General features: G+C 42.9%; 1 protein-coding gene across 2 annotated transcripts in view; it reads right to left on the bottom strand.

The window, feature by feature from the left end:
- Window positions 1-370: 370 nt before the first annotated feature.
- Window positions 371-12827, bottom strand: part of MARCHF10 (membrane associated ring-CH-type finger 10) — a 107957-nt gene continuing 95500 nt past the window's right edge. The window contains exons 7-8 of one of the 2 annotated variants that reach the window (XM_074940830.1): window positions 6828-6861; window positions 1050-1217 (exon numbers count right to left, since the gene is read on the bottom strand). In XM_074940830.1, the coding sequence (XP_074796931.1) occupies window positions 1192-1217; window positions 6828-6861 (60 nt within the window). In that variant the 3' untranslated portion in view covers window positions 1050-1191. Of the gene's footprint in view, window positions 1218-6827; window positions 6862-12827 lie in introns of both variants that reach the window. The other variant, XM_074940829.1, reaches the window with a different exon arrangement.

A 12827-nucleotide genomic window follows, 5' to 3' on the forward strand; every position in this document is an offset into this window, starting at 1 on the left:
CACCCTGTGGGCAGGAGGAGACCCCACCATGTAAATCAAAGAGAAATTAGTCATTTACAGATCTGAACATTGCCTGAAAGGAAAGCTATAGCAAATCTGTATCGATCAGTTCAAAGTTGTGTGAAATCCTGAGGGCTCCGGGCTGATTACACAGCATCTAACTCTGTGAAGCATTCAGTCTCTTCCCCTCATGTTCCACTATTCAGGAAATGCTGCAAAATGCCATTTATTACCGACACATAGCAATATACCAAATGGATGGATAAGTGTTCTAATTGCTTTCTGTGGATAAAACTAATGGTTCAATGTCTTACTACATCAGTCTTTTCCTCTGGTTCAGGTCAGGATTGTGAGTTTTTCCTTCCCTCATCCTTCTCCCCATGGGTGCTGGAACAATTTGTATAGCGGGGATGCTAAGAGCCATATAACCAAACTGTAAACCCTGTATATAATGGAAACCACTTCAAGCCAGGGGGTTTGGCAGCACCCCTAGTTCCAGCACCTGTTCTCTTCCCCACAAAAAGAAAAGAACTTGTGTATTTCTTGTTCTTTAAAAATTAGTGTACACTAATGTTAAGGGGTAAACAAAATTATTTTACTGAAAGTTTGTCCCACTCAAGCTGGAGACGGTACACTAATAGGTTTGTCATCACATACAGTAAATCAATAAATTTACAAGTACACTATAGAAGATTCCCGTGTAAGCTGTAAATATGGTCGTTTAACTTTACTGTACAAACCCAAGGTCTAATCAGGAGAACCTCTGAATTACAGAATGAAAATGTAGTATGGGTCCAGAGTACACAATAAAGCAACCACATGCATTTCTGTAGCTTCTGGGTGTAAAGGTTACAGAAGGCCAGTCAAAAACACACAGTGCCTGCAAGTCATCTGTTTTCTGTTACGGTGAGCAGTTTTAGGATATAATCAATAGAAATGGCATGTTTTCTTCACTACTAGCTGTTTTGTTCCATGTTATTTTAAAGTAATCATCAATTGGGGTTTCCACTTCTAAAGACAGTAATAGAGCCCCTGAAAAGGACCGTGTGACATGTACACACTTGTTTTAGTTTGATGTAAAGCAAGACCCAAAAGAAAAAAAAAAGATATAAAACACATGGAGAAGGGTATTCAATATAATAGCCTCTTTGCCAAATTCCAAATTCATTGGACAATCTGGTAAGCACTCTTTTATCCATTGTTCCCCGACTCTGAATCTGTAAAGTGGAGAAAAAAAAGACTACTTAGAATTCCTCCCTTCGTAGAGAGGAATAATATTCAGCGAACTCAGCAACCTAAAAATGATTCTTTTAAACACATACAGCAAAGCACAAGCAAGAATAATAACTAGGTAAACTCTCATTGCCGCTTCTCTGCACTACCAGGAGCTCAGTTCTGCTATCGGACATGTGTAGGCAGCTCCTTCTGAAGTGAAATGGAGTCATGCATGCCTATCTGAGGGCAGAGTTGGTCCCCCAAAGTGCAAAATGGGCACATTGCTTGAGACTGCCTTGGGACTCACACAGTTTGCATTACTGTGGGAAAACATGGTCTTGTGGCAACAGAAAAGGATGTTCTATTCCCAAATGTTTCACAGGAAGTCTGTGGTGCCTTGGGGAGGTCATTTAAGATCTGTGCCTCAGTTTCCTTCTCTGTACAATAGGGATGATAATGCATATCTCACAGGAGTGCTGTGTAACCTCATTTGTTAATATTTGTAAAACATTTTGAGATCATTGGGTTGACGATGTTAAACAATTGCAAAGTATTATTTTCCTAAATGGCCTTATTTATTACTGCTCAGAAGTACAACTGCAAGTGTGGTTTTCTAACTATCACGTAACTAGCAAACCCAGAGAGTCTGAGATATTAGCCCACTCTGTTATATTAGTAGTGTTTGGCGAAATATTCTGAGCCCACTATTTATGAATAGGGGGTATGCATGCAGTGGAACAGAAAAAAAGGGCTGTTTCATTGTGAGAAGGAATGCTAAAAAACCAAATTCTTCTATTACATTGGTTTAATATCATTGGAGTTAGCGTAGTATAAATTATACTTTGGTCCTTGATTATAACTTTTGTAAGAACTATGGCATATTCCAAAAATAAATATAGAAACTGCTCCCATCTATTGGTATTTCAGTGGTTCATTTGAAGTCCAGGCTTCAGCAGAGAAAGGCTCCATAGCTGAGCTGCTTATGAGGCAGCAACCACTCACTCCAACACAGGTAACACCCGCTGAGTAGGTTATGTATAGACAAGCATAACTGTTTTCCTTTCTTGGAGCTTAAGCCAGATCAATAGTAATGTAGTGTGCGCTCTGTTGGGCTGCACCTGCAAATGACAACATTAAAGCCTCTCCATGGGTTGTCGTTCTGCAAGAAAACAAACCAACTGCACGATGCCCGCTAAAATGTTCAATAGCCTTACAACTGGCACTTGCTTCTTTAAAACTCTGGTGCTGAGATTCAGGTATCCAAAAGACAAATGTATTGGTTCTGAATACACAAGCTACTGACCCATACAACAACAAGGGTTTAAAACTGATCTTTTAGATGTCTATGTGGTGCTAATGGTGGACAGCAAGTGGCCATCTAGGTTAGGCTCACTTGTTGAGCATAGTGGAGAGAGTGGTCCAAGAGAAAGCTGCTAAATAATAAATGAGAACTGATATCTATTTGCAATAACTTAGTCAACTGTGAGATGCAATATAGTCTCATTGTCAAAGCAAAGGATTGTGAAATATGGAATCATTTTAAAAACAGGAGAATACCTATTAGACTACATGGAAAAAATGTAAGGTTAAGCTTCTCTGTGCTCTGACATGCCCCACTATTAACTGTGACTCTGCGAGGGAAGGAGGTGCTCAGCATGAAAAGAGTTTAAGATTAATCACAGGCTGCTTTATCCCAGACAAAGTGTAATGCGGATCTCTCAGGTGGAGCTGGCAGGGGAAGCTGAGATATTTGTTCATATTATACTGTCACAGTTTGACAATTAGGAAAATATGCTCCTCTGGGTTGACTCTACGTAAGCAATGAGCTGCTCAACTAGCAGCATATGTGAGATGAGGAAAAATGTGGAAGGCTAGTGGCAAGACAGAAAGGACTTGAAAACAATGAGCACTGAGCCATCAATCAATCTTCCAGATTGATGGTATGTCACCAATTAATTAAAAGATGACCGTAAGCATGTACTGTAGCTATTTTATATTCCAAGTATTTATAGATGGACCAATCTACATAAGTAGTTGGTATTTCACTATAGTTTAGACGATTACATTCTAACTAATCATAGAATATCAGGGTTGGAAGGGACCTCAGGAGGTCATCTAGTCCAACCCCCTGCTCAAAGCAGGACCAATCCCCAACTAAATCATCCCAGCCAGGGCTTTGTCAAGCAGGGCCTTAAAAACTTCTAAGGAAGGAGATTCCACCACCTCCCTAGGTAATGCATTCCAGTGTTTCACCACCCTCCTAGTGAAAAAGTTTTTCCTAATATCCAACCTAAACCTCCCCCACTGCAACTTGAGACCATTACTCCTTGTTCTGTCATCTGCTACCACTGAGAACAGTCTAGAGCCATCCTCTTTGGAACCCGCTTTCAGGTAGCTGAAAGCAGCTATCAAATCCCCCCTCATTCTTCTCTTTCGCAGACTAAACAATCCCAGTTCCCTCAGCCTCTCCTCATATGTCATGTGTTCCAGTCCCCTAATCATTTTTGTTGCCCTCCGCTGGATGTTTTCCAATTTTTCCACATCCTTCTTGTAGTGTGGGGCCCAAAACTGGACACAGTACTCCAGATGAGGCCTCACCAATGTCGAATAGAGGGGAACGATCACGTCCCTCGATCTGCTGGCAATGCCCCTACTTATACAGCTCAAAATGCCATTGGCCTTCTTGGCAACAAGGGCATACTGTTGACTCATATCCAGCTTCTCGTCCACTGTAACCCCTAGGTCCTTTTCTGCAGAACTGCTGCCGAGCCATTCGGTCCCTAGTCTGTAGCAGTGCATGGGATGCTTCCGTCCTAAGTGCAGGACTCTATCCACCTTATAGTCCATTCATCCAGCCCATACTTCTTTAACTTTCTGGCAAGAATACTGTGGGAGACCGTGTTAAAAGCTTTGCTAAAGTCAAGGAACAACACGTCCACTGCTTTCCCCTCGTCCACAGAGCTGGTTATCTCGTCACAGAAGGCAATTAGATTAGTCAGGCATGACTTGCCCTTGATGAGTCCATGCTGACTGTTCCTGATCACTCTCCTCTCCTCTCCGTGCTTCAAAATTGATTCCTTGAGGACCTGTTCCATGATTTTTCCAGGGACTGAGGTGAGGCTGACTAGCCTGTAGTTCCCAGGATCCTCCTCCTTCCCTTTTTTAAAGATGGGCACTACATTAGCCTTTTTCCAGTCGTCCGGGACCTCCCCCAATCGCCATGAGTTATAAAAGATAATGGCCAATGGCTCTGCAATCACATCCGCCAACTCCTTTAGCACTCTCGGATGCAGCGCATCTGGCCCCATGGACTTGTTAATGGTTCAGTTAATGAGGTTTAAGGGCAATAAGTGCTCATGCAAAATGCAGGTTTTGCTTAGAACCAGGAATTTCTGACTACTGAAGCCAATGCCCCAAGAAGAAAATAGGCTCTAGGTATATTCACTGCAGGGCACTCACAGGGGAAATTGGGTGTAATTAACCTAACTAGAAACTAGGTGTCACTATAGTATCACATGATCAAACTGAAATAGTGCTGCTTTGGCAAAAACACCAAGAGGTTGAATCAAGTCTGCTAGAGTCTAACCTGACTCCTACTAAAAGAGATTGGCTGTGAGTACACAATCGGTACAAGACCTGGAGTCTGCCTATGGGTTGGAATAACAAGCTGGGCAGTTGATGTTCTTCCCAGATGTTACTAGTTTTACATCCCCATTTATATCGTGTTTATAATATTTGATATTTTTTCTCTGTAGCTGATGTGTCTGAAATGGATTCAGAGTAATGACCCTTATTCAGTAACAGAACAGTTATGTTTGGGGTCGGGGGGGGGGGAGAGAGGATGTTTTCATATATCACAATTATAACTTTGATAAACTGATCCTGCAAGACCATGGATAGTGAACATGCATTAGTGAAGATATATTTATTCTCGTTGTTACCTTCTGATTTTTCTTTAGCAATACCACTGTAAACAAGGAATTAAAACAGGTGAAAGCAGAAGTGGCTTTAATCACAGGGTGGCAATGGCATGTCTTTGGGGAATGTTAACATTCTAAGGATTAACAAAGCATTTCCCACAAAGTTTTTTCTCCACTTTATTTCTGTTTTGCTCTACTTCTGAGATAAAGAGACAAAAGTCCTTCCTGTTGACAGAGGCATAAGACTCCCTATACTGTAGTGTAACTTGGCAAGAATTTGCCCTCAGAATTGATGGGTTAATCTCTTCCTGTATGAGAAAGTGACCATTAGCCAGACAACTGCTCTAAATCTAAAGCTTGCTTTGTTTAAATGCTCTCTGCAACTCACAGCTGTAGGACAGAAAAGTCTTTGTGATATATGATATTATATAACATGGAGGTCAACCCCAAGGATGAAGCTAGAAAATTTACAAGAAGGAGGTTTTAAAACCAAATTGCAAAGCAAAATTGAAAACTGAGGGCTTGTCTACATGGTTGGGTAATGCACTCTACAGGGATGTGATTTCTGAAGCACAGTGATGCGTTGCGTTGTAACTGGTCCATGTAGACCAGGGGTAATCAATTATTTTTTGTCAAGATCCAAATTTCTTGGTCAAGGTATAGTCAAGGTCCAGACTTCACAAAAACATTTTTCACACCTCAATAACAATCATGATAATAAGTAAATAAAAGATTCTGCAGTCCATTCAAAAGCATCTGGCGATCTGAATTTGGCCCGCAGTCCGCCTATTCACTACCCCGATGTAGACCCTTCCAGTGTGCTCTAATGGAATGCTGTTTGAAACAGGACTTTGTTAAAGAGCACTAGGGAACCTTTAGTGTGCGCTAAAACTCACTGTCTAAAAGACAATGGCATGACATAGTCTTAGATTTTTAATCTGAAACACTAAAAAGAAAAGAGTAAATTTTCTCAGCAGATCAGACCATGGAGCCCCTACTCATGTTGGTGAGCATTTACACAGGTGACTTCAGTGGGACTATTTACCTAAATAAATGCTCACTAGGTTAAGTAAGAGCTCCACATTCTAGCCCAGAGAGTCAAAGATTCTTCTGTAAGTGAAACCAAAATATTTTCTTACAGCTTGTGATTAGTCCCATAAAAACAATCTCACTATTTGCCTTGTTTTATGTGGCAAAGTCTCACTTTTAGTGTTTTTTTGTGAGCCTGCATGGACAACTAAAATTTCCTGATCAATCCAAAGGAGAAAAGCCAAATGTCAGCACTCAAAAACAATGGATAAAACAAGAAGCCTTATTAAATGGATGAAGTCTTCAACAAATGAGTAACCAACCTTCCTTCTGGGTGTTCTAACAAGACCTCATAAATGCCGGTATAAGAAGCAAATGGAAGTTTTCTGCCAAAACATTAGCTTTTCCATCTTTATTTTCTCTCCTTATTGCTTTTGTGAAGAACTTCAATTAAAAATTTGTATTCATTATACACTGGTGTGATACAAATCTTCCTGACTATTTTGTGCAACTTGAAATTCCAGAAATCTTTTTTTCTGGTAAGTTAACTTCTACATCTGTATGGGTCTTAGTACTTCCTGCCACTATCTGAGGGTTAGCATGTTTAATGAGAACTAATAAGCAAGAATCTCTGAGAATTGATTCTGAACTCCAAATACCTACTTTCATTTTCCTCTGCTCTAGGCTGTCTTGAGAGCTATGAGAAAGGAGACAAGGATTAATAAAAATTCTCCACATTAACACTGATCAGACATACAATTTAATATACCTAGAGACTGCTATGGAAATGTCTTGAAAACACTTTAAGAAGGCATGGAAATTGTTAAAAAGAAAGATAAGTGAGGAAATCACAGCACTGTAAACACTTAAGATACAAAAAAATGAAGGGTTATTCTTAATGACACAGTGACTTGTTATAAACAGTCACAACCTCTACCTGGTTTGTTATTAGACATAGCTATATTTGGCTATGTGAAAAGACTTGTTTCTTTGAAGCAGTTCATCCCAGGATCAGCATTTGATTTTGTCAGTGTTAATAATATTAATAAGATGTAAAGTTGCAACTTAGTTTGGGACTTTTTCTTTGTATCAAAGTTATTTTTCTCCGTGTAGGAAACTTTGGATTTGAAGCTTCTGGACTTACATAGCGTTATATTAACTTCACAGTAATTTTACATAAGCATTCCTTATGTTGTAAGAAGCAGTGAAGACAGAACCAAACCCAGCAGCGACACATCATGATACTACATAGGGTTACAAGTCTGTAACCCTACAAGTCGGTTTGATAACGTTCTCCTCCAGGACTAATCAGAAGTGAAAAGATTTTAAAAGAGGCAAAGCCTTAGCCTGCTACTGTGACAACCTGCATGGTTATTTCAGCAGGGGAGCTTTTGTTACTTCACGGCAAGATGTCACCTAAAGCAGAGGAGCACAGGGGAACAGTCTGAAGGGGCTGTAACATCTGAAGTAGGGGATTGCTTGCTGGAGCTATGCCATCAGCTTTGAAGGCTTGTCCAAAATATCGCCTTGGGCATTATGCAGGGTGGACAGATACAACGTGAACCCTGAAAATAGTGGCTAACACAGGCAGCAAAGATGCAGGGCAGCAGCTGCACCTAGATACCCGAGGTGAAGGAGGTCGCTGAGAAAGACTCAACGTCTTGGGTTGCACAGTGTGAAGCCTGTACTGGTAGACCAGGAAAAGGGTTGTGTTACTGCACCTCTGTCTCATCCCAGTGGGACGAGGTATTTCCCGAGACAATTGTTCACTCTTGGTTTTTTGACCATGAATAACCTAGTACTCAGCACCAGGGTTAAAGCCCCTGCCTTACTTTCAGCTGTAGATGCCTTATCGGTGCCATCTCCCCTCGGTGCCAACATGATGGGTTCATGCCAAAGCCCCCCAGGGGACGCGCGTCCTCTGATGTCAGCAGGCACGTCTGCAGTACATCGTGACAGTGCATCCAATTGTATCTGGGATCTCAGACAGTCCACCAAAATTGCAACTTGGAATGCTGCAACTCTTCACAGGCATGGTCATCAGGTCGCTGTCTCACGGAAAATGGGCCGTCTTGGTATATCGATCACAGGCTGATAGATCACGGATGTCACAAGGTGGAAGATTCTTTACTTCTGTATTCTGGTGGCCCCAACCATCTATATGGGGTAGCACTACTACTGCGAGGTGAGGCTAAGTCCTTCCTGACAATCTGGATGCTTGTATCTGCTTGTTTACTTACTGCACGTCTTAAACGTCAGCATGGTTACCTCACTGTTATAGTAGTCTATGTGCCTACAGAGGAATCTGTTGACTCAATTAAAGATCATTTCTACAATCAGTTGGAACATCTAGTATGCACAGTCCCTCCATATGATAATCTTGTGATCCTGGGTGACCTAAATGCAGTTACTGGCTCCCTGCAAACTGGGTTTGAACAGGTGATTGGTCATTATGGTTCAGGCACATCCAATGATAACTCTCGCCACTTGCTTACATTCTGTGCCTCCCAGAATCTTTCCATTCTTGGGTCATGGTTCAAGCGGCGACCCATACACAAGATGTCATTACACGCTATAGGCGTCTCTTCACCTCCTGTATATCGTGTTGCGTAATGTGCGGCAAACACAAATCACCATCTAGTGGTCGCCCGTATGGTGTTGATGCTCCAATGAGCAGCTAAGCCCTCTGCGATGATGATGAAGTTTGACATCGACACACTCCGTGTGCCAGGTTTAGCCAACAGGTTTTGTATTGACGTTAGGAACAGATTCTCGGCTCTAGCTAATCTGCCAGACAACGTGGACGTTGCCTGGTCCCTGTTCACTTCTACCCTCAACCAATCTGCTGAGCAGACGATTGGCTATAGGCATCCAGCACGCCAACCATGGCTATCGGAGGAGGCCTTCCAGATAATTAAATTGAAGGCTGCAGCCCCCCAGCATGGTGATAAGCACACTCGTAATCAGCTGAAGCGAAAATTTAACACCCTGGCACTCCGCGATCGTGAGGCATATTATAACCAAGTGGCGGATGATGTCAAATTTGGCTTAGCCAGGGGTGACTTGAAGCCAGCATTCCGCACCATTCACAACCTCAGTGGTCAAGAGGTAGTCACTACAAACGGCATCCTGAACGACAGCCAAGGCCATCCATGTAAATAGGATGATGACATTCTCTCACGCTGGGTGAAACGTTATCATGGTGTTCTGAAGCATCCTCCAGCTGCCGCTTGTTCAGAACAGAATGATCTGGCATTCTCTGCAGTTCTAGATCCAGACATTTGTACTGATGCACCAACATTGGATGAAGTGAAGTGTGCCATCTCTAAACTGAAAAACGGACGTGCAGCCGGTGCTGATGGCATCCCTCAGAGCTGCTAAAATGTGCTATTGATCCTGTCGCAGAATCATTTCTGGCCATCTTTCATCTGGTGTGGAGACCTGGAACCCTGCCAACTGCCTGGAAGGATGGTATTGTGATCTCACTCTATAAGGGCAAGGGACCATGCAGTGAATGTAAGAACTACAGGCAATGGGCGGTGCGTGAACCGCTGGCTAGCGGAGGCTAGCCCCCAGCCCCGCCCCTTCCACCTGAGGCCACACCCCTTCCATGTGTCCCGGAACCCAGAGCCCCTACCTACTACTGCGGATGCCAGCCCCTGCCCAGGCTGGCTAGTGTCTGCAGGCCCTCCCTCCCCCAGCCCCAGAGCGCTGGGAGGGAGAGCGCATGGCGGCGCCACAGCTTTCCCAGCTCCAGGAAGGCGGGCGGTGTGACCTCAGCCCCCTGGAGCCCAGAACCACTGCTGAAGCAGGGCCTTGGGGGCAGAGTGTGGGTGGGGCCACGCCTGGCTATTTGGGGATGCACTGCCTCTCCCAGCCTCCCCTATCCACTGCCCACCTTGCTCAGGCCGATCACCTTGCTCTCCATTCCTGGAAAGGTGTTTGTGCATGTTTTGCTGGCACGCCTGGAGCCTTTGCTACATCAGAAGCGTCATCCCCAACAGTCAGGTTTTACGAGGAACGGGTCCACATTTCATGCCATTTTGGCCCTTCGCTTGTTGTCAGAGACACATCGCAATTTCAGGAAGCCCCTGCACATACTGTATGTTTATCTTAAGGCTGCATTTGATTCAGTCAACCGTGTTGCGTTATGGAAGACCTTAAAGGGCGTAGGTGTCCCTACCACTCTCCTGGACTTGATTAGAGAGCTTCATAATGGAACCACTGACTGTGCTTGTCTGGGGAACTGGATGTCAGTGCATTTTAAATCAGTATCTGGTGGTAGGCAGGGTTGCGTTCTGGCCCCTGAACTCTTTTGTCAGGCAATGGATTTCACAATGCAGTATTCTATCGGGTCTATAGGCATTGAGATCAGCGATCTCTCACTCACAAACCTTGACTATGTTGATGATTATGTTCTTTTAGTACAGAGCCCAGACAGGTTTTGTGAGGCACTCTAGCATATGGAGGAGTCGTCAGCTAAGATTGGTCTCCATGTTTCATGGACAAAGACAAAACTGCAAAATCTAGGACCAGGTCCACCTGCGACTCCCAATCTCTTTGAACAATGAAACCGTCAAATCAGTTTCCGGATTTTGCTATCGAAGTTCTATACTTACCAGCTCCTCCAGTTCTCACACAGAGGTTCTCCATCAGATTGGCATCGCAGCATCTGCCGTGGGCCGTTTACAATGGATATAGAGTCAGCATCATCTTAGTATGACCACCAAGTTCAGGATTTATTCGAGCTGTATCCTTCCCAGACTTTTGTATAGCTGCGAAACATGGACACTACGCCATGCGGACTGGACAAAGCTGGAAGCTTTCTACATAAAATGTCAATGTCCTATACTGGGCATAAACGTCATCTGTAATGCAGATGTTTATGGTCGTTCGGGTCTACAGACTACTGGGGCCATTGTCCGGAGGCAGCGCCTTATGCTTTTTGGGCATGTCACAAGGATACCACAAGAAATTCCACCAAACACCATTCTCCAGGTGGCTTGTAACATCCGGGATAAAATTCCACCAACCAAGGGGTGGAAGTGACCCAGAGGCAGACCCCCTATTACATGGGTTCATCAAGTCTGTTCTGATGTTGGACTCTCAGGCTCTGAAGCCTTCAAGGTTGCGCAGGAACAGACCAAATGGCGAACGATTGCTATGGCCGACTTTCTGGCTAAGTGTTGAAGAGAGAGAGAGTTCATTGGGAGTGACTCTGTCGGGGGGGGGGGGGGGGACACGACAATTTCTGTAGAAGCACAAAAAAAATCTCTCTCCCCCTGCCAGAGATACATATTCTTCACTGGCTATGCCCCACCCAATAGCTGTAATGTGTAGCTCTGTGGAAGGGAAGGTTAATCAACAAGGGCAGCCTAATGGCAGGAGTGTGCAGTTAGAAAGCGGTCAAAACAGGGGCGTAGAGTATTTCTCAACTGTCTCTCATTTATAGTCTCAAATTTACCTCCTGGCTACCCTTGTTGGCTGTTCTCTCTTTTATTGCTGTAATGTATTTACATAAGAAGTGCTGACTCATGTCTGAGAAGGCACATATTTTTGAAGTGAACCTAGATGACTCACTGTATTACAATATACTCATTATTAGCCAATGACTAATATCAAAGAGCTTCATTGAACAAAAGCCCTGGATCTAAATCTTAGTTCGGTTTTCTGTTTGAAGCGTTTGTTAAAGGTTCCTCATGTTTGCCTGTTGCTGATATCCTGTTTTATAACAGTCTTTGATAACAAGACTATCTGTGACTTCTCACTACAGCAATGTTGTATTGTTTTACACTGAAAATGCTGTGAAGTGTAACCTAAAATACTGAATCACACAGTTACAAAAAATATAATTTATGTTAAAGAAACAATTATTTTTAAGCTTCCTGTTGTAGTTTTTTTGTCCCTCGTTTTGCAGTATTCGTCCCACGTCAGACAAGTTTGCCGAGTGTTAAGAACAGGGATCTTACTGACACTAGGGTTCTATTCCTACCTCTCTCACTAGCACGCTATGTAGGTGATCTTACACCTGTCACATAGGCTCAAGTTTTCAAATGTGGCCTGTGATTTGGGGTGCCTCTGTTTTTCAGTGGTCAACATGAGACACCTGTGCCTGACTTTCAGATGTGCTGAGTTACTATTGACTTCAGCTGCGTCTGTGGGTGTTCAACATCTCTGAAAATCAAAATAAGGTGTTTCAAAATGAGCTACCAAAAAAATCGGTACCCAAAATCAGAGGCTACTTTTGAAAATGTTGGGCCCCTCTGTGCCCCAATTCATAAGCTTTTTAAAATTTTAAAAATGCATTATATTTAAAAATAGGTATGGTTTGACTTGTTTGTTCCAGCTAAAATTGTGATTTTTGCATTTTTTGCCATGACAAAGTTGTGAGTTTTCCAATTTTTTCTATGACAAATACTCAGCCTTAATTAATTGTATGATATGGGCCTTGGAAACTTAAGATGTATAAAGAGGCTGAAAAACTACTAATTGTAAAGATAAACACATCAGGATGATAATGATGTAATGAGAACTGTTGTACTAAAAGCAATAAAACAATTATTTTAAAGTCAGCTTTTCAAAACATAGTGAGTGCAACAAAGTTTCTGCTCTACCTTGGTGGGTCTTGCGCTTATTGGCGGATTTGCTCACCTTGGAGCTTCA

This window comes from Natator depressus, chromosome 27 (genome assembly GCF_965152275.1).
Source record: "Natator depressus isolate rNatDep1 chromosome 27, rNatDep2.hap1, whole genome shotgun sequence".
NCBI classification, from domain to species: domain Eukaryota; kingdom Metazoa; phylum Chordata; order Testudines; family Cheloniidae; genus Natator; species Natator depressus.